Genomic DNA, 22,157 nt, shown 5'->3' on the forward strand with positions numbered 1-22,157 from the left:
AGATGGCGCTATTCTTCATTACAACCAGCGCTATTCTTCCTCGCCTCGGGGTGTCGCTGTCGTCATAATAATAACCCATGAGTGAAATCCCTCTTGAGAACCGTCATGGACGCCAGTTGCACGTTTACGTGTTGTGGACACGAAGAGGAAAAGGAGGACGACAAGGCAGTTATCGGTAAATATGTCGTGTTTTTTTGTTGCAGAGAGTATATTACAGTAGTTGTACTTGATATCACGGTAATATGAATCAGCACGCCCACGGCGTTTCCCTGTTTAACACCCATTTCCGTTGCACACGTGTGGGTACCTTTGCAGCTCTCCCATCCTGAGCAGAGCCCTGTTTGTTTACACACTCCTCCTAACTTGATTTGCACTCATACATTACTAATATAGCCACCGTTCTTGATATGCGTTACACACTCTGTAATCCCACAGTTAAGTTTTCAAATGGCAACCTCAAACACGCAGAGCTGCTGGGTTTCACCTTCTATAAGAACACCGATGAGAGTAATCCCAGGAAGAAGAGCAGACGGATGCTGGTGAGAGAGAAACTAAGTCTCAGCCTATTTTGGTCTGTTTGCCAGCCTGTATCACATTGTTGGAACCGAATGCCACTTTGTTTTAAGATCTCTCTGAACGCTTGACTGACATATCTCTCTCCCTCTAGGTTGCAGAATCAGACCGACTATCATATGTTGGAAATAACTTTGGAACAGGGTCCTTAAAATGCAATAGCCTTTGCAAGTAGGTGCATTTAACTTATTCTGGTGCCAGGTTCAAGGTTCAAGTTTGCTTTTATTTGTCACGTATAAAGTACATGCATTACAGTGAAATGCTTGGTTCTGTATGAGCCCCTTATAAGGTGCTAAATACAGTATAAGCACATGCTGCACAACTTGTTAAATATAGCTATGTAATGTTCTGTTGCTAAATAAAGTTTATTGTGTGTAGGTATTTTGTAGGAGTATTGGACAAACAGACCATGCAGATGGAGATCCACAGTGCTCAGCTCTTTAATATGCAGCCCGTCATACCAGGTATACAAAAACACCAACATCAGTTGACCAATAAGGATGTACCGATATACCACTTTTGCATTATCTATACTGTACTGCTGATACCAAGTACTGATCTGTTCCATTACATTTACTAAACGGTACACTTTGGTCACTGGACACTGTATGAGATATAAAGATATAATGGTAGTAGTAATATAATCGTTTTTCACCATTTAAAGATCTTAAGACTTTTCTATGTGTGGAACATACATTTTCTTTGATTTCTGAAATGTTGCACAGCTAATGGTATCGGATGTTAATATTGGTGAAATGTTCCTGATACAGATATACCGTGTTTTAGCCTGTTATCTGCCTGATATTCCATATGTATCTGTGCATCTCTACTGATTACTAGTAACACAGTCAGCCCTACTGATTACTAGTAACACAGTCGGACCTACTTATTACTAGTGACACACAGTCAGACCTACTAATTATGACTAGTAACAGTCCTACTGATTACTAGTAACACAGTCAGACCTACTAATTACTAGTAACTACTCCTATCCGAGCTCCGGGAGGGTCATCAAAGAGCCTATTCTCTGTCCTTGCCCCACAATGGTGGAACGAACTTCCCACCACAATAGGACAGCCGAACCCCGTCCAATCTTTCGCTGTCGACTAAAGACACACTTCTTCAATTAAAAAATAAAAATCTTACTGTCATGCACTCAACCTAATAATTATACTAACCTACACTGTAGCACTCAACACTTTGATGAACATTGTTACTCAGCTGATAGAGTTGTACCCTTCCTGCTGACTTGTCGTACAAAACTTGTAAGTCGCTTTGGATAAAAGCGTCAGCTAAATGACTAAATACACAGTCAGACCTACTAATTACTAGTAACACACAGTCAGACCTACTAATTACTAGTAACACACAGTCAGACCTACTGATGATTACTAGTAACACACAGTCAAGTCAGACCTATTACTAGTAACACACAGTCAGACCTACTAATTACTAGTAAACACACAGTCAGTCCAAGGTTGCATTCGAGAAGTCATTGGATCACATTATTATGTCATGGACCACAAAAACATGTTCATAGATGCAATGATGTTTGATGCGTTGCGAAACCTGGCTTCTGTTCTCAATGCCATCCAGATATTATCCATGCTGTTGTGTGAATGTGTGCTCTGCTCTTATCCTTCAACAGGAGAGATAACGGAGACCGATGCTTCCGTGAACACGAGTCGGTCATACAGAGAGAAGGTACTGTGATGTCAGTTCCTTTCCCCTCTCAGACATTCATGCACCACACGCTTGTGTCCCCTCTTTTTATTTTTATTTTTTTGCTTCTCCGTATCTACATCAGCCTACCATTGAAAATGCTGCTGTGGTCATGACCAGTGGACTGAAGTATTGTATGTATAACTATTATAAATGTAATATCTGTGTCTTATATGAACCTGTTGTGGACTCTTCCTCCTCAGGTGGACTCGCTGATTGAGGCGTTTGGCACCAACAAGCAGAAGAGAGCATTGACCTCTCGCAGGCTGAACCAGGTGGACAGTGAGAGCCTGCAGGAGGCAGTGGCCAAGGCTGCCGACACAGTCATACAACAGAAGGGCCTGGAAGGTAACACACAGAAGGGCGCTATGTCAGTCTTGGGCTGTTGTAATAATTCCTTCCTATCCCCTAATTCCTTCCTATCCCCTAAAACCATTCATTCAGTTTTACCTGAAGAAAAAGGTAACTTTTTGGATGCAAAGCACCACATAGACCCAGGATGATGTCACTCTCACTCACACTCTATCTCATTTACAGACATTTACATTTGATCGTCTCTATTTCTCTACAATCTTTTTCACCCTCCCCTGCCACTCAGGCCTACAACAGGAAGTGGCTGAGACAGAGTCTCAGGCAGATGTGGCTCTCTACCTCCCGCCCTGTCATCCAGACGCAGACACGCCTGAAAATGTCTACCTCTTCCATGACCGTATCCTTCACAGTGTGTGTGTGTTTGTGTGTGTGTGTACACAAACAAAGGGGCAGAGAAAAGACTTGAAGGAGCTAGGACAGGTAGACAGAAGGCATTTCCCAAGTTGTAGCTGTGTGTGTGTGTGTGTGTGTGTGTGTCATTCCTTATCCATGCCCCCCAGTCCTGACTCCAGTGGAATATGGAGCCTTGGAGGAGGCTGGTTCCAAGATGGCTGCTCTCACCCCTGAAGAGCTGCAGAACATGAGAGATGAAAGGTAAGACGCATCCAACAACCTTATATCGCACTACTTAGATCCTAATTAGATGCATGTGTGGTTAATTTTAGTTTTTGTTTTATTTTCACTTCACGATTTTCTCTTCTTGCATGCCTCCATGGTGAACGTTCATTCCAGAAAACGATCGCCATACTTCGCCAAGTTTGTTTTTCTTCACCAACTTTAACAACAGCATAACTATATAAAAACATCCATTTATAAACTTTCTCACAACCCGTGCAGTATAATCCAAGTCTCATTTATACAGCCATATGCTCAGTTATTCACAAACGCATGCATTATCACTAAAACCTTGCTACCGATGGCGCAAAGTTGCAATATCCACCCTGATAATTTTTTCCTCAAATTGACCTACGTAGTCTGGCACGTGATTGTATTAACGGGTGACCTGCCGTGCCAAAATTAAGTGACCTGGCAGGTAACATCAGTTAGGGAAACTCATACAAACCCCTAATTTTGGCATGGCAGGTCACCTGAAAATCTATTGGTTTGAGGAAAAGCCATATGCTGACAGTGCTGGGATTATAAATTATCTTTACAAATGATCGAGTGAATATTGCAACTTCACGGTATTGTAATGACAAAGCAAACAAAGTCATTTTGGAAGTCTTGAAAATTGAACAAGAGCATTGAGTCTCGCCCGTTTGACGAGCATTTGGTTTCTTTGGCCAATGGTACCGTATTTTCTCCCAACCTCACACGGTTAGGTTGGGCATACCAGCTAGCTGGAACATAAACTGGGGTCTTATCCACTACATGGTTTGTTGTCGCAGGTATTTGTGTGTGGCCAGTCAGCTGGAGTGTGTGCCCAGCGCGGGTGAGGCCAGGGAAAAGAGGGTGCGATGTGCCTACTACCTCCGCCTGCTCCTGGAGCTCACACGGACGAAAAACGTATACCGCAGTTGTGAGTATTTTATCGCTGCATCGCTTTACACAGAATATAAAAGGCTTTCCAACTCGGGTCATTGACGTTTGGCCTCGATCTCATGAGACTATATTCTACTTTCAGTTAAGCCAGAGGACGGCTGCCCTAACGTCATCCGGCATAAACTGCTGAGGACCTTCACTGTGGAGGCTTTTCAAAACGGCAGGTCAGTTAGTAGGTCATCCTTCTCCCCCTCTAGCTTCCTTTTCCCCCTATTTTTAATATCTGCATCCAGCAATATATCAGTGCTGCTAAGTAACGGTATACACCCTCCCCCCTCCCCCATTAGGCTTTTCGTCATTGTCTTGTGCCACAGAAGGATTTCAAATGACATTTACCACAAAGTAGTCTATCCAAACAAAATATATCCCATACATTAATTGATATAACAGAGAAAATCTGATCTCTGATTGTATTCACTCCCTTGTTTAATCTGTGTTAAATTGTCTTAGCAGGGTGAGATTTGCTTAACTTTCCATTTAGGTTGTAGTTCAAGGATGAATGAAATGGAGAACAGTTTTCATTTTCAAAATGCATTGTTCTAATGATGTTCTTGCTAATGATGTTCCTTCAATTCAATGGGATTGTTGTGGGCTTTAGAGTAGACAATATTGAAGCACAATGTCCACTGTGTGATTCATGAATGAATGGCATTCAAATCCAGTTCCTGACTTTTCGAAGACAACCAAAAAACAAATCACCATATGCCTTCTATATGAAAGTACAGGGGTTGCTTTTTATCAGTGACATGTTCCTGTGTAATTGTTCCATTGACTTCAATGGTAAATCATGAACTCATAATGCATCCCCTGTTCTTCGACATAAAGTGATGGGGAGATTTATTTTCTCTTTTGTAACCTAAGAAACTGGACTCAAATGCCATCCATAAATTACACAATTCACCCATTTTGATTTGTTAAGTAGATTCCACCCTTACAACCCAGTGAGATACAGAAAGGGGCCTTGTATCAGACTTCCTTGCAAGAAGGTAATGTTAGAACAGTTTTGTATAAAAAGTGGTGTTTGAAATTCCTGACTTCAACCTAAAGATGAATTATTATGAATGACATCTGATATAAGTGAGGTAAGGAATGAATACGTAACAATCTTTTGTAAAACATATACATAGATACTTTATTGCCATTTTAACATGGTTGATTGGGATTTGTCTCTGTGCAATGTTCATTTCAGCATAAAACAGTGGATGTAAAGAATACATACAATGCAATCCCTGAAGTACCGGTAGAAGAAATATTTCACAAACATTTCATGACCTATACACTTTATAGCTCTATACACTTTATATTATATTTATTATATATATTAGTGCTGTCAGGCGATTTAAAAAAATTATCTAATTAATTACATGATTTGTAATTAATTAATCTAATTAATCGCATTTTAATCGCATAACTATTTTATGCCTGATATTCTATAATCATATTTCAAATAGCATGTGTCCGGATGGCAGAATTCGGTACTGTATCTACAAAACCTTCTGTTAATCATCTTCCATCTATTAATTTGCTTAGATTTTTCAGGTCTGGTCAATTTGAGCATGGTGTTATTCACAGTCAAAGATAAAAAATAATGTATTGATATTCTCATTTCGTTCATTACAATTTACTACATTTTTTTTTCATTTAATCAATCACCGTGCAGATTGATTGATTGAATGAAAATGTTATTAACAGATTGCAGAATGGGTACAATACAGTACGGCTCAATACACACAATTGTTAAGGGGATGCAGACCAGAGAAAGACTTTCGTCTTGTTTACATCAGGGTCCCCCATTTTCAATTCATAATGAATTGTAAGTGCAATCCATTTTTTTGTGGATCTAGCCCACAGTATTTCTGACACTGGGAATACATTCCCTGAGATTCATAGATGTCCCTAGAATCAGATACCAAATGTGTATTCTACATTATTATGGAATGAATGAGATACAAAAAAGTATTATTTAAAATTTTCTTTTTTTGTAATTTTTAGTTCATTTTCATAACGTGCTAATTTGCTGTGTAATTAATTAATCAATCTAATTAACGTGATAAACTGACAGCCCTAATATATATATATATATAATATATATATACACGGTTGCAATTATTTACAATCATATAAGTTTGTTGAATTTCCACTTAATGTTTGAGTGCTTTGTGTAGACAAATGTCCCAGATAAATGCATTTTGAAATCCTTTTGTAGCGGAAATAAATGTATACTGTTGAGGGGCATTGTATCTATGTTGAACGTTGGCACTCTAAAGATGCTGTTTGGGTTCTACAATTAGCTGGAAAGCTCACAGACACAATTGCAATCCATGTTCCATTTGGAGCTGGAGGTTTCTTGGCTGTCCAGTGCATAGTCACGCCCAGGTCCATTTCAATCCATGTTCCATTTGAAGCTGGAGGTTTCTTGGCTGTCCAGTGCATAGTCGCATCCAGGTCCATTTCAATCCATTTGGAGCTGGAGGTTTCTTGGCTGTCCAGTGCATAGTCGCGCCCAGGTCCATTTCAATCCATGTTCCATTTGGAGCTGGAGGTTTCTTGGCTGTCCAGTGCATAGTCTCATCCAGGTCCATTTCAATCCATTTGGAGCTGGAGGTTTCTTGGCTGTCCAGTGCATAGTCGTGTCCAGGTCCATTTCAATCCATGTTCCATTTGGAGCTGGAGGTTTCCTGGCTGTCCAGTGCATAGTCGCGTCCAGGTCCATTTCAATCCGTGTTCCATTTGGAGCTGGACGTTTCTTGGCTGTCCAGTGCATAGTCGCGTCCAGGTCCATTTCAATTACCGTAAATACGCCCACTAGGTCCATTTCAATGACCGTAAATACGCCCACTTTCAGCTTGAGATGGTCTACAGCCGACTACAGTCTCAACTACAGACTCTCTTACCAAACAAAAGAAGACCTGGACTGGATAATGGAAAAATACTCTTTCAAAACAGCGAAAGCTTTTATCATTTCTAAATGTGAGATAACTTTTTTAGTAGATCTAAATCTAATCTACAAATATATTTGGTAAGGTTAAACGCAGTGGTGTATAAAGTACTCGAAAGCCATACTTGAGTAAAAGTAAAGATATCTTACTTGAAAGTGACTCTGGTAAATGTTAGTTACCCGTAAGAAATTCACTTGAGTAAAAGTCTTAAAGTAGCTCACTTAGATGTACCTGGGTATCAAAAGTATTTATCGGGTGTTGTACTTTTGTAACTAACAAAACAGCCAGAAATCGTTTTCTTTCCTCCGAACGTTATGAATTTATTTCTCCCTCAACTCCCTTCTCTTGCATGCTTGAAGATGCATTAAACGTAACTCTTCAAAATAGCTTGAACAGTCGATGGCAGCCAGTGTTGGAAAGCAATGGACCTATCTCAAACCCTGCCCTCTTTTCTTGATCCTCCAATCACAACTGTCTCTTACCTCGGACAAACAAACATAACTTTATGCACTTAAAACAAACATTTCAAACTATGTAAGCATGATCCTGCCAAGTTTCCATACAGTATACAATTGTGATCTATAGGAATGGCGTCTGTTGTCTACCAAAAGTAGGTGTGACTACATCCGGGTACTTTGGCTTTTCTTGCAATCAGGCTATTAATATTTGGACATGCACAACTTTCAGAATTTTGTGGAATGAAACGCAATGGACTTGGAATGAAACAATCAAGATGTTGCAATTCCTACATTGTTCACCTGATTTGAATGTAAATCTGAAAGTTTGCACTTAAAGCACACCTTGATTGTTTAATTTCAAGTCTATTGTGGTGGTGTACAGAGCCAAAACTGAAAATTGTGTCAATGTCGAAATATTTATGGACCTCACTGTCTGATGTATAGGTTGTATCAAAGTAGGACCATGTAAACTGAAGACTAATTCCTAAAGATTGTTATTCAATTGTGCACACAACCATTGATAATGAAAGCAATCTTTTATATAATATTCAAAATTGCCATCCGTTTGGTCTTGTGGAAGATATGTCTCAATTTGTCTTGACGACGGCACCAGTTCACACGCAAATTATCTTCTGCAACATGTATACTAGGGAGTGTTTACTATTCTCATGTGTATACCACCATCTATTCTTTTTTTTTTATCAACTTTTTTCTCCCATTTTCGTATCGTCCAATTCTACCCTCCCCTGTCTCGAATGTTGTTAGGCCATGCCTCCCACAAGTCGGCTGCAATGTGGACGAAGCCTTGCATCACGTGTCCCCTCCGGTACTCGAGGAAGCAGCCGTCGCATCTTTTCACCTGCACAGCGTGATCTCTGTGGCGGGGGTCTGCGTGGGAGGGACACGCCGCCCCCGTCGCTTCCTGATTCTGCTGCGCAGGCGCACCAACCGACCTGTAGGAGTCGCTGTCCACAACGTCCGATCCCCACCCATCAGGTTTCCCACCCCTAACACTGCCAATTGTGTTAGTATGAACGACCAGCCAAGCTGATAGCAATGCGGAGAGCTGGGCTCGTGGGTCTCCTGCATTGGTGGCGAGCGCCTTGCCCACTACACCACCTAGCCGCCCCACCACCATCTATTCTAGAGGCTTTGATTTATACAGTCTGGATAATGCAATATCATGAGACGACAAAAGATTTGATTTTGTAGCGGCTAGTGCGTAACAAGGTGTCCCAACGTTATAATTTGTTCTTTCTAATGTAGTGAAGTGAAAGTTGCAATAAATACAAAAACCTGTAGTACAGATACTCCATTGGATAAATGACTGATTGCTCCTTTTTATTTATTTAATTTTTAAAGTGCTGCTATTTCGATTGAGTCTGGATTGTTTATGTGCTAATAAACGTTGATGCTTCAATAGCTCTTTCCTGTCTGCCACCCTTCAGACTCCAGAACATTGTGTCAACGTCAATGCTTGTGAAGATCGCAGCTCATTGCATGGCTCTGTTGCTGCATATGGGTCACATGACTGTTGACCTCACACTGCTGCACCGAGACCTGGGAATCCCAGAAGCCAGGTGAGAGAACAAGGGTCACTGGCGACGGCTCAACCCCACATAGATATACCGGTAGCCAACTAGCTACTTAGGCCACACATCTTCCCTGCAGGTACCCTTTTTTTTTTATTAACATTTTTAAACTAAACAAAAAAAAAAACTAAATTCATCCATGGCTTGGCCTAATGTATGGCTTAAAGCAGTGTTTCTCAACTGGTGGGTTGCGACACAAAAGTGGGTCGTGGGGCCATTTTGAGTGGGTCGCGGATGTGTGTAAAAAAAATTATAATAATTAAAAAAAAATTGCACTACCTATCTTTGTGAAAGTGGTTTCTCAGCTCTGGTCCAGCTGAAGACAAAGCGGAGGAACAGATTGGACATTGAGCATGACCTCAGAGTTGCTTTGTCTACCATCACCCCAGACTTTGAGACTCTTGTCAGGAGCAAACAACATCCCCAGTTATCCCATTAGTTCCCTGGGATGTTAAGCTAAGAAGTCTGCTAAGGATATATTATTTATTATTATTTAATTTCATTGTGTTTTTAGCCCTAGTTGCACTTTTGTTGCAACCCGTTATCCCATTAGTTCCCCCAAACTTACTGTAGGTCTGTTATGTTAAGCTAAGAAGTCTGCTAAGAAGCATAATTATTTATTATTATTGTATTTCATTGGGTTTTTAGCCCTAGTTGCACTTTTGTTGCAACCCCAGTTATCCCATTAGTTCCCCCAAACTTAGGTCTGTTATGTTAAGCTAAGAAATCCGCTAAGAAGCATTATTTATTATTTCATTGGGTTTTTAGCCCTAGTTGCACTTTTGTGCTTATTTCATGTTTTTAACAGTGAAATATTGTGTATTACTACAAAAAAAACATTTGAAATAAATCAGTGGTTCAAAAATGTGGATCGCGACTTAATGACTAAGGAAAATGTTGGGTCCCGAGGCTAGACCAGTTGAGAACCACTGGCTTAAAGGAACATGCCAACATTGTGGGAAATGCGCTTACTGTCTTCTCTAGAGTCAGCTAGAGATCAGCTAGCCTAGCTTAAAACTCAGGGAGAGGTATTTTTGGCCAACAACTAGGCTAGCTATCTGTACCTGCTTCCATTAATTTGTGCAGCCAGATAGCTTTCTACTCAACGCACCAAGAGGAAATCGGTATCCATCTTCTTCTCTGACTCTGGAGAAGACTGTAAGCACATTTCCCATAATGTCTGCGTGTTCCTTTTAACATTCAGTGTGTGGTTTCAGTAAGATAGTCTCACTTCATTCCTTCGGATGAGATGCTAAACCGAGGCCCTGACTGAATTCGGTCGTTAAAGAACCCAGGACGCCTATCGTAGGGGCTTCCCCAACGTTCCTGGCCAAATTCCCAATCAGGTCTCTGACTTCAAGGCCACCTAATCATCCCTTCCCTTAATTGGCTGATATCAATCCCTGTCTCCTGAGCCGTTCAGCCATTGTGTAGAGTGATGTGTGCCTGGTGCCAGTGTATGGCAGCCATTGAGCCTGCATAGCCCAAGGTTGGGTGCTACCAGTGTTGGTGAAGGAGGCAATTTCCCTAACCCTACGTTGTAAAGCGCTTTTGAGTGAGAAAAGCACTATATAAATGTAATCAAGTATTCTTATTAATTACTTCTAAATCAATCAACAAACCATCTCCAGGGCATTGTTGGTATGACTCACAAAATCATAAAATCCACATCACAATGGATTTGTTGGGTATCTGTTTTTGTGGTAGGATAATGGAGGTGGCCAAGTCGATGGGGCTGACCCTGAGTAAGCCCACCCGGGAGAAGGGTGACGATCCTGCTTCAACAGGTGACCACAGGATGGCCGGCCTCGTGCTCCCGCTGGTCAAACACGAGAGACGGATGGAGACCAGGAAGCGCAAGAAAATGCGTTAAGACTGATGGGCAGATGTAATAGAAAAGACAAATGTTTGAGATGGAGGTGTGAATGAAACATCTAACAAAGCTCAGATAAACGGCATTCTATGTCAATAAAATGTTTTATATACAAATAAAGTCCAATAACCTTTTTGAGTTACACATGATACAATTGCACTGTGCTCACTATTCAAGATAGTTAGCTGTAATGAAATATGAACAACCAATTCCATAAGATTTTTTTTAAAACATTATCTAGCTTGGCCAGTCAAAAAAAAACATATAGGCACATTTGTAGACATCAAATATTGTGCATTTCAACATGATTTAAGAAAAGGCCATGAATATTAACATTGTCACTAGCTTTTTTCCCTTCTATATAACTGGCTCCTACCAGATGAGTCGGTGTGTATGCTGCTGATATGGTTGATCTGAGTACTCGTAGATTGCATATTTAATGCTCTTGAAACAGGCTGCTCAACATAATGAAATTACGTTTTGGCAGGAAGAGATCATCACTAATTGTACACCTCTAGGCTGTAATCACATTGTGTAGGATTTTAACTTGTAACTTCACTGACCTCCCCTTCAGAAAAGGGCAAAAAGTCACTTTTTTAAAATGATTAAAAATACAACCCAAATTCAAACTGATGGTGCAAAACACACAATCACTCAATAGCACACCTATATCAAAGGGCTGTAGCTAGGTTTGTTTTTGCATATTCACTTCACATTGTAAAGAACACCCCACCCGAATAACCACAAGTCTCCTCAAAGGACTCCAAGGCACACCTTTACATTGCAATAGGCTACTAGACATTAATATTCTAGATACCTTTACATTGTTATAGGCTACTAGACATTAATATTCTAGATACCTTTACATTGTTATAGGCTACTAGACGTTGCTATTCTAGATACCTTTACATTGTAATAGGCTACTGGAGGTTGATATTATAGATCAGTGGTTCTCAAACTACGGGTCACGGCCCAAAGGCATCGTGGGTAGGTGACAGTGGGGTTGCGCATTGGCAATTTTTTTTATAAAATAAATGTTCTGGCAACATTTTGGTTAAATATGCCTAGTTTTATAAATGTATTGATAACATAGTGCTGTAATTAAATGTTCTAATAAATATGCATGATCAAGTTCAACGTGTGCTTTTATTTTGATATTCCTTAATTCCACGTTGAAATTACACGATACATGGTATGGGGCCGCCAAAAACATTCCTAAATAAAATGGTTGTGGTATAAAAAAAGTTTGAGAACCCCTGTTCTAGATTGACTGCTCTTCAAGTCTACAGCTCCACATCCAAACTACTGCATTTCAGTACACCGACAGGACAGTAAACTATGAAGACTTCTTCCAGTGAAAAGTATTTCTATTATACAAGCTCAAGGTTGATTAGTCTATTTGTCCTTCACTTTTCACAAGGATAGTTCTGTGACTGGTTATTTATAAAAAAAAAAAAATCAGATTCAAACATTTGTGGCACACTAAGGGCCCGTGTCGACCGGGGATGTTTTATGAGTTGTCGGCTCCTTTCTGTGATTCATTTCTATGCTCCTTTTCCCAGCGCCTCGCGTTTTAGCGCTCTCGGCGGCCAGCGTTTTTGGGCGGAGTGCTCCCAGCGCATAAAGTTGAAACTAGTTCAACTTTGAGAGGAGCGGCGCTCATCAAGGTAACTTTTCGACCGACCAATCAACATCGAGCAAGTGGTGGAGCCGCGGCAGTCGCGAGACTCAGGAAAACGCTCTCAGCTTTTTTCTTTTGCTTTTCAAAGCGGCCGTCTTGAAAAAAAACATCCCCGGTAGACACAAAGCCTAAAGCAGTAATGAGTTGGATGGCTCCTTTAGTGGTGATCCTCTGTCCTGTCAGCTTTGTCATTCCCGTCCCCCACAGGAGGGCATCATTTTGGAATGTCTTACAAGCTTCAGAAAAGTACCGGTTCAGCTGTAAGCTCCGTCTGAACTGACCACTGGAGAAAGTCCTAGGTAGTGGTTGCCAAGTGGCTGTCTGAGCTCACAGGATGGAGCAGAACATGCTGCCATTGTTATGGCAACCGCTCTCCACAGTGGCGCCGATTCTGGTCGTCATGGAGACGGCAAGGCGGGAAGGGTACCGGGAGGAGGACGGGCCAGAGGAGGAGTCAGCGAGCGGGCGGGGGGGAGGGTTTTCCAGGACCCAGGGAGGGGCAGGTGAACAGCTCCTATGAAGTAAAGGGATCAACGTTTACCGTCCAAAAGGATCATCGACACAACAAAGACGCATTTAAAAACAACTATTGCCAGTGTGCCCACATTGTGCATATACACCGCCAGTACAGGGTAATGAGGAGGGAAGTAAGGGGTTGTGGGACAGGAGATGTACAGAGAATAAGGAGGAAAGGCAGGCAGGGAACAGACACCAAGGATACTGAAGTAAGTCTAGATGTGGTAGGTGCTGTTGATTGCCTAGCTACCTGTTGGCGTGCTTCAGAATGCTGTTGTTGCGCAACACACAGCTGTCGTTGCCAGGGTCAATGTGCAGCAGTGGTTTTACGTTTCCGGGGTGACCCTGGAACAGGAGGTTGTCATGGACAACACCCTTCACTGGCCCGAGGACGGCGATACCACACCCCTGTGCTGATTGGACACGGTTACGCAGTACCTGGAGCACAAATGCAATACAGCCATGAAAATACAAGGTTAGAGCAGTAGAATAATATTGAGAAACTGCCCTTGGCTTTAACTGGTGTGATTCTGCTGCAAATAATGCAGGAAATAACAATGTAAAATGTTTAATTGTGTGGTAAAGTCTCGTCTATATGAGAATATCTGCACATGCCTCAGTTCAGCTCACCTTGACATCCGCATTGTCTGATATCTGAATCCCGTATCCACGGTTGCCAACCACATCATTCTCCCCAATCTGCCCATCGCCACGGAAACTGACACCATGGCCTCCATTGTCATAGACGCCGTTGCCACGGAGCTCCACTCGGCAGTCCTTCTCCACGGTAACGCCGCCCCGGCTATTTGCGTGGATGCAGTTGGCGACGAGACGAGTCAGCTGGCTGCTCTGTATCACGGCAACGCCGGCACCACGGTTGCTGTTGACGAGGTTGGCGACGACATTAAGTGGCTCACTGCTCTTCACATAGAGACCTACCGCTGGAGAGATGGGGGGGGTGGGGGGGGGGGACCGCTTAATCCAACACCAAGTCCAGCCATTGCTCAATACAAGCAGTAGTCTACAGGTGTTATTCTTACCTCCATTGTGGCTCATGCAGTTGCTCTCCACCAGCGCCACACTGATGGAGCGTCGGGCGGAGTAGCGTTCGTCCTCACTGTCAAGATCGCTCTCCCACGCCAGCATCTCTCCTTCTTCGTTTAGGTTGTCCTGTCTTCCTCCCTCTCCTGCACCTCCTCCCCCTTGCCCTACCGGGTTCCCCTCCCTGGCCTCTCTGCTCTCTGGGTCCTTTCGGCAGAACACGGCCAGCCCGTACATGCGGTTGTGGGTGATGTAGTTGCCCAGCAACTGAGGGAGGCTGGAGGACATGACCCACACGCCGCAGCCTTTGTTGCCTAAAGACGGCAGAGAAGTAAACTTCAACGTGGGCCAGAAGATTCATGAAAACAACCTTCCTCTTATTATTGTTATCTTATTATGACTGGGTTAAACTTAATAGATCAAAACCCCCTCTTGTGTCATGATGGTGATGTCACAGGGCGGCTAGGTGGTGTAGTGGGCAAGGCACTCGCCACCAGTGTGGAGACGCTAGGATTCGCATGTTCGAATCCAGCTCTCCACATTGTTTTTCAGTTTGGCTGGTCGTCCGCAGTAATACACATTGGCCGTATTACGGGGAGGGAAAACTGAAGGGTGGGGATTGAACGTTGTGAACAAGTGACTCCTACAAGTCGGTTGGTGCGCCTGCGCAGTAGAATCAGGAAGTGTCAGGGGCAGCGTGAGCCTCCCACGCGTTACTCCTCGACACAGATCGAGCTGCGCAGGTGAAAAGATGCGACTGCTGTTACCTCAAGTACCGGAGGGGACTTGTGCTATGTATGACTTAGTCCACATTGCAGCCGGCTTGTGGGAGGCAAGAAACAGCGTTCGTGACAGGGGAGGGTTGAATTGGATGATACAAAATTGGGATGGGAGAAAATATGGAAAAATGGGAAAAAAAGTGGATCAAAAAAAAATGATGGTGATGTCACTACCAGGAAGTAATTATTACTACTCACAGTAGATGTGGTTTCCCTCAATAAGTCCACGGCCCCTTTCCCCCACCACCACCCCGTCTGAGTAGCCATGGCAGATGTAGTTGTTCCTCAAGACTGGATCGCCTCCTCTACGGATGTCTGCACCCCCCCACTGGTTCTCTCTGATCACGTTCTCTGGGATGGGTAAACAGTGCCACGGCGATACTACTTTTTAAGTGTCAATGCTTCATATAGTGCTTTTACAAGTGTCATGTTTCATATTATAATGCTTTTACAGGTGTCATAATGCTTCATATAGTTCTTTTACAGGTGTCATGTTTCATATTATGCTTTTACAGGTGTCATGAGTCGGTACTTTTACATGTGTTATAATGCATCAGTGCTTTTATATGCGTCATAATGCTTCATATAGTGCTTTTACAGGTGTCATAATGCGTCAGTGCTTTTACATGTGTCCTAATGCTTCATATAGTGCTTGTACAGTCAACAGGTGAAGGACAACTTAAAAGGCTTTTAGTGTGCTTACATTATGCTGCTGATGTGGGACAGACAATAATTTACATACCTACGATTATCCCTCTGCCATTCTCATTCACAGCAATCCCTGCTGCCTGACCCTGGAAAATGTGATTCCCGCTAAGAAAAAACAAGAGAAAAGAGACAATGTTCAAGTTCTATTGTCGTGCCGTCTCTATGCACTGAACGTGCCACAATCTCATGTTGTCCGTACCGTACCATGGGGTTTTGTCACACTGTTGAAACTTGCAAGTTGTTGAATGTCTTCATTCGACACCATTGTGAAAATGGAATCTTAAGTTTTCATGTTAGAATAGCCCCGACTTCATGTGTCTCTGGCACGATCACTTTTACAATTAACCAAAGTTTTCATACTCAAGATAGCCTATCTGAAATATCTCACATGCAAAGTCTGAGGGCATCACACTGATGGGAACAGCAGCGCCAACATTCCCGAGTTTTCCTCTGAACATTCCGGGATCCCACCTACCAGACCACAGGATTCCCATTGAACAAAATGTAGACACCCGCCTCCTTGTTGTTATAGATCTGGTTGCTCCGGATGGAACCCTTCCCGTTACCAAGGACAACAATTCCAGAACGCAAACCACTGTGTATTCTGTTACACTGCAGGGGAGAGAGAGGGTGGGGGCAATGAAATAGGAACAAGTGCATCAATCTAAGCAGTTAAATATTTTTGTTCTACCATATTAACCGTAGCAACAGTATGCCTTGCATGATTTACATCAAAAAGGAACAAGGAACCAGGAATAGGAACTATGGTAGTGCTGTATTGAATGGAGCCGCCATTGAAATTCACTTTCTGACCAGGATACTAACAACATGCACGTAACAATTTGCACAGTAGCTTCTCAGTTACCAGGATGATGGGGTTCGCCCCCTTGCGGATGTCCACCCCCGCCTCCCCGTTTGAGTGGATGTTGTTCTCTGCAATGAGACCCTGAGCGGAGAGACGCAGGAACACTCCAGACGCACGGCACTCGCACACGTCATTACGCAACATCACTATCTGAGAAGGGAAGGCAAAGGGATCCAATGACACGTGAGACAGGCCGTTGCTGCTTAATTTACACTATTATCAAGCACCGCCCTCTTTTCTTGATCCTCCAATCACAATGGTTGCTGCCCTTGGGAGGATCAAGAAAAGAGGGCAGGGGTCTTGAGAGGTCAATTACATGGGCTTGGCTCTTTCTCCATCAGTTTGTTATACTGACAAATCGCTCAAAGGCTAGTTGCACATTGAAGGAATATTTCACCCAAAATGATCAATATCAATTATATAAATCAAGTATATCAATTACTCACCCCATGTTATCTTGTAGGATTTTCAAGCTCAGTACTTCACAAACATGCATTTTCGCTAAATTCGTAAATTTTCCTGGCGTGCAGGAATGAGTAGCATACCTGGAAAAACTGACCGCACGTTAGTTTTCCTGAGTACACAATTATTTGTATGCATGAGAGGGTGATTAATCAGAAATGTTTTTAGCAAAAACGCACGTGTTTGAGAGGTACTGACTGAGCATGACTGGATAAATGAGACTTGGAATATACGGCATGATGTGTTTGAGTTTGTAAATGGATGTTTTGCTGTTAAAATTGGCCTTCGTTAAAGGAACACGCCAAAACATGGGAAATGCACTTAACGTCTTCTCTAGAGTCAGACAAGAAGATGGATACCAGTTTATTCTCTGCGCATTCGGTAGAAATATGGATACGGAGTGGCTGAGGTGTTTTTTGGATTCTTTGTTTACCTGGCGTGGAGGCATGTGAGGGAAAATAAATCTTGATGATTCAAGAGTTCAAGGCATCACAGGGTGAGTCATTGATATACACGTTTTTGGGTGAAGTATTCCTTTAAAGTAGGTACAAATCTCCAGGTTCTTTTTTTGGGAGAGTGTGTGAAATCTACTTGGTATTGCCAATCTGTCCAAGTGATAATTATTATATTACTCTGCGTAATATCACAATAATTATTCTGATCCTAATTACCGAGGCATTCTGGATACATCGGACAGCGTAGTTCAGCCCTCGGAACACATTCCCCTCTAACCGAGCCTGGCCGTAATTACACACATGCACCCCGCCCTTCCCCTCCCGGAGGAGACAGCGCCTGAGGATGCAGCCCTGGATGGAGCCAGCTAGCATCTGGGCCTCTGGGTCCCTCTGGAGCTCCTGCTGCAGTGAGAGGAGGTCCGGAGTCACAGACCGGGGATCACGGGAGGAGGCTGGGGGCAGAGAGCCATCAGGCTTGGGCTTAAGGAGGTGGGCAAGGCCGTGGTGGTCGTGAGAGAGTTTGTAGTCCAGAGTGAACGGGTGAATGATGTCCGTGGTTCTTTCTCCCTCTCGGTTGTCCTCCTCACCCTCACTGGGGTCACTCTCGCTCCAGCCCTCCTCGATCACTGTGCCCCGACACACTCCTTCTTCCCCAGCCTTCCTCCAGCCTTCTCCTTTGCTCCAGTCCTCCACAGTGACATTAGTACCAGGGGGCTGGGGCCCACCAGCGTGCCCAGGCTGAGGGCCTCCCGGTGGGTTACCATTCCCGGTCAAACCCCAGGAAGTGAATGTTTTGGCCAAGGCAGCCAAGTGCTTACATGCCCAGTTTCTCTCCGAGACAGGGGGGCCTTCGATAGTTACAGAAGCCGTTTCGCTTCCTGAGAAGTCACAGCTGTCCAACAGGCTGAGGGCAACACCCAGGAAGTGGGCTGAGCTGCCCTGTGAGAAGGAGCAGAAGCGGGCCTGGCAGGTTCCTGGGCCTCGGATCTGCAGCTGCGCCCCCTCAAAGTTACAGTTATCCAGTTGGACATGACCCCATGACGTCTAGAGGGAAGGAAAAGGGTGTGGGGTCAGGCAGAGAGAGACGGCAAGAGGATACAGTTGTCAGCAGACTGGATGAAGTAATTCCATGAAGATCATCATGAAAATTATATCTTAACTTGTTAGATTTAGCTTCCCACACAAACGACCACAACTGCTTCTTCCTCCTCTCACCTTGTAGACAACCGTGGAGAACCAGGCTGGCATGAAGACCAGATTACAGAGCCTGGCGGTGGGACACTGCTGCTCCATACACACCAGGAGGGACACTTCCCCCAGTCGACCCAGTCCGACCAGCTCCACGGGCACCTTCAGTGCCACCTCCGCCTGCTCTTCATACACCCCCGGATGGAGAACAACGCGGTCATATGGCCCTGCCACCCCCAGGGCCCCCCGAAGGGTCTCAAACTCACACCCGGGCCCCACATGCCACACCCTACGGTCTTTCCTGCGGCGGAACAAGTGGAGGCAGGCGGAGGACTGGAGCTCCGGTCCGTTCTGGCTCCAGGTCCGGCTGGCCAGGGCATGCTGCTTCAGGGCCTCCCTCCAGGATGGGGGCTCTCGGTGGGGTTGGCTGGGCCAGTTGGGGTGGCGACACTCCGGGCAGCCCAGGCACAGCTGCCTCCAGCGGGTGTTGTCCAGAGAGAGGATGAGCTCTCTCCAGGCACGGCACACCAGGCAGCAGCGGCCCAGGTCAGGGAGGGGCAGGTAGGCCAGAATAACCCTCCACAGCTCCACGGGGAGGCTGCCCACCTCCATGCTGTAAAGACACCACCTCGCCTGGCTTGGAGAGCAGGATGGGAAGCAAGGTGCAACATGCAGGACAGACAGACAGACAAGAAGGCAGACAGACAGTCAGCTGTGTAGATCTCAACATCTCCAATGCACTATACTCCCGGCCGGTGTCATTCATGCTAGTTAGGGACTAAGCTTCCTATTGCGAGCATCATGGTGGAGTTGAGGAGTTGTAGCTACTGTACATCTCAACGTCTCTAAAACAAACACTAGAACTAGACTAACGTTATGCCATTGTGTTGTTTACTACAATGTAGCCTCCAACAGAAGCTCACAAAGCGGCTACAGTGACGACGATTGCCCTCTGTTGTTTTGCAGGGGCACAATCAGCTTCTATTTACAGCAACATCGCCTGCTGGTGCTTCATGCATCAGAACAGTTATCCTTGCACAACATGGAGAATAGTTATCTGCGACGGGCTTAATTAACAGACGAAGCGGATACATCTGCAAAACAACAGGGATTTGAAGCCTTACCGTTTCTACCAACCGAATAGAAATCTGCACATTTTTCTGCGGCTACATGGCGGCGGTAGCGATTTTGTCAATAACCATCCATCGCAAAAGATGAGACATCAAGAAAAAATGCTGGCATTTCCCTTTCACTTTACGGCATGGCAAGGCATGGAAACCAGTGAGGAACGCCTCCACGGGGACGCCCCCTGCTGGGCGGAGATGGAGCAAAGAGGAGCAGAGAGAGAGATTGCGCGCCGCCGGCCGAACGTACCGACGAGGGCGGAGAAAACTGCTGGATGGTCAGCCAGAGGCACCAAGCAAGCACGTAATTGTCAGTTGACTAAACAAACAACAATGTCGGCCTACAGGGTAAAATCCGTGGTAGCTCTCCTAGTTGACAAATATTGGACTCATGACTCATCAAGTGTCCTACTCCTACTCAGAAAGAAAACTGCCTGTCAAGAATTCCACTTCAGACATAGGAGGACCGGTAGATGCACAAAAAGTCCCAGAACATTTCACTGTGGAATTTCAGAATAAATGCCCTCCAAATATATATACACGAAAACAAGTGTCCTACTCTATATGAATTGAAAATGGGGGACCCTGATGGAAACAAGACAAACGTCTTTCTCAGGTCTGCATCCCCTTAACAATTGTGTGTATTGAGCCGTACTGTATTGTACCCATTCTGCAATCTGTTAAATAAAGTTTTCATTCATTCATTCATTCATTCATTCATTCATTCATTCATTCATTCATTCATTCATTCATTCATTCATTCATTCTACTAAAAAATATCATCACACGTCCCCGGCGCTATTGACAGCAGAGAGAGAGAGGCAGCCAGTGAGCCCAGCGCTGTTTGAGGCGCTGTAAATTGCGCACCCCAGTTCCTCCCCCTCGTATGTATATAAAGGTAAGGTTCTGTTAGGAATCGGATCTCTGTTTAACAGTGTATATTTGCATATCTTGTATGTCACAAATGTAACAGTACTGTAGGCTACCTGTATGTCAGAAATGTCATGATATATATCTGCAGTATCTGTATGTTGCATGTCATAAATGTCATTATGAATTGAAAATGGGGGACCCTGATCATGTAAACAAGACGAACGTCTTTCTCTGGTCTGCATCCCCTTAACAATTGTGTGTATTGAGCCGTACTGTACCCATTCTGCAATCTGTTAATAAAGTTTTCAATCAATCAATCAATCAATCAATCAATCCCTTTGAGCATAAATAGCTACATTTGAACATGTAGAGAGAAAGGTCTGTGTACGTTTGATTGACTCTAAAATAAGGATACAAATTGTTGTGAAGGATCAGATTAAACCGAATATATATATTTATTTATGGATATATATTTAATAGTATTTGTATATCGTTTGATATCCCTTGTATATTCCTTGTACATATACACTGAATATCCCTTTAGTCTACTAACAGCCCATAATAGTTTCATTCTCTCATTGGACAAGAACCTGGCGCCAGCAGCCAAGCCCCTTGGTTCAAGTTCAATCGTGCCGACGAACATGTCGTTACTAGCCCCGGTTCCGCGTAGGAATACGTCTGCCGAAATACGAATGGTACTATTTGTTCACAGCGCATATATATATGGCGCAAGTAAAGTAGAACTTTCTTTTAGTCCCTTAGCCCTTAGTTCTTTACCCTCCAACCTAGTGGCAAGACGTTAAGCCTCACCCACGATACACGTGTGGTGCAGTATGGTCAACTTGGCCTCAGAATGGCATTGAGACATCGTGTGGATTAATAGTTGAATTGTCATAGTTTGGCACTATACCGTCGAGTGGGACGTATTTCTATTAAGTTAATAATAGTCTATTATGTATGGTGCATCGTTCGGTTAGAGTTATAAAGTGAGCAGTACCCCCATCGTTTCCTCGCGTTATCTAGAGTCTTAACCAGGCTGGGCAGACCACGTGTGGTGCTTTCATCCGAGGAGTTCTGGGCCAGGACGAGTGGACCTGCACATTGGATTACCTTACCCGGACGACGGCGAGCCCTACACGGCTTGGATTATCTACTTGCTTTGGGTGCTTTGATTATGCCATGGATAACAGCCAACACTGGTAAGTGTTGGAACTACCCCCCGAGAGGAGTCCAGGTGAGACGGCGCTCTAACCCGAGTGAGGTCGCCTCACGTCTCTTCGTTGTGGACCGGCAGCTACCGTCTACAATAGGGCCCAGCTGTATTCATCTGTGGACCAAGGTTCTGTGGGCACCGTGTTCAGCACTCTGAATTCTCCCAAGAAATCGTTGGCCAG

At 44.0% G+C, this 22,157-nt stretch overlaps 2 protein-coding genes across 3 annotated transcripts; one reads left to right on the top strand and one right to left on the bottom strand.

Moving 5' to 3' along the window:
- Positions 1-68: 68 nt before the first annotated feature.
- On the top strand, positions 69-11,664 carry polr1e (RNA polymerase I subunit E). The gene is made up of 12 exons (XM_084319123.1): positions 69-175; positions 436-539; positions 668-744; positions 952-1,037; positions 2,222-2,277; positions 2,499-2,643; positions 2,894-3,004; positions 3,168-3,261; positions 4,056-4,186; positions 4,292-4,373; positions 9,055-9,186; positions 10,906-11,664. Exons 1-12 carry the CDS (start codon positions 106-108, stop codon positions 11,069-11,071), a joined length of 1,254 nt encoding a protein of 417 aa, XP_084175249.1. The 5' UTR covers positions 69-105; the 3' UTR covers positions 11,072-11,664.
- A 139-nt stretch (positions 11,665-11,803) lies between these two features.
- On the bottom strand, positions 11,804-20,024 carry fbxo10 (F-box protein 10). 2 transcript variants are annotated; one of them, XM_084319118.1, is made up of 11 exons: positions 19,891-20,024; positions 18,794-19,399; positions 17,795-18,622; positions 16,662-16,811; positions 16,272-16,408; positions 15,831-15,901; positions 15,287-15,439; positions 14,309-14,623; positions 13,899-14,209; positions 13,519-13,706; positions 11,804-13,266 (listed from the first exon to the last, which is right to left on the bottom strand). In XM_084319118.1, exons 2-11 carry the CDS (start codon positions 19,376-19,378, stop codon positions 13,080-13,082), a joined length of 2,925 nt encoding a protein of 974 aa, XP_084175244.1. In that variant the 5' UTR covers positions 19,379-19,399; positions 19,891-20,024; the 3' UTR covers positions 11,804-13,079. The 2 variants fall into 2 exon arrangements, with proteins under 2 accessions (XP_084175244.1, XP_084175245.1); XM_084319119.1 differs by having other exon boundaries at positions 18,794-19,403; positions 19,891-19,957.
- Between the last annotated feature and the right edge of the window lie 2,133 nt (positions 20,025-22,157).

Source organism: Notolepis coatsorum (assembly GCF_963971535.1).
Source record: "Notolepis coatsorum genome assembly, chromosome: 7".
Classification (NCBI taxonomy): Eukaryota; Metazoa; Chordata; class Actinopteri; order Aulopiformes; family Paralepididae; genus Notolepis; species Notolepis coatsorum.

Coding starts and splice junctions, on each gene's coding strand:
- polr1e (XM_084319123.1), top strand. CDS start 106: ATGGACGCCAGTTGCACGTTTACGTGTTGTGGACACGAAGAGGAAAAG. Junction 1,038..2,221: donor TATGCAGCCCGTCATACCAG/GTATACAAAAAC, acceptor ATCCTTCAACAG/GAGAGATAACGGAGACCGAT. Junction 2,644..2,893: donor ACAACAGAAGGGCCTGGAAG/GTAACACACAGA, acceptor CCTGCCACTCAG/GCCTACAACAGGAAGTGGCT.
- fbxo10 (XM_084319118.1), bottom strand. CDS start 19,378: ATGGAGGTGGGCAGCCTCCCCGTGGAGCTGTGGAGGGTTATTCTGGCC. Junction 14,624..15,286: donor TGAGGGAAACCACATCTACT/GTGAGTAGTAAT, acceptor TGCCGTCTTTAG/GCAACAAAGGCTGCGGCGTG. Junction 14,210..14,308: donor CTGCATGAGCCACAATGGAG/GTAAGAATAACA, acceptor CCATCTCTCCAG/CGGTAGGTCTCTATGTGAAG.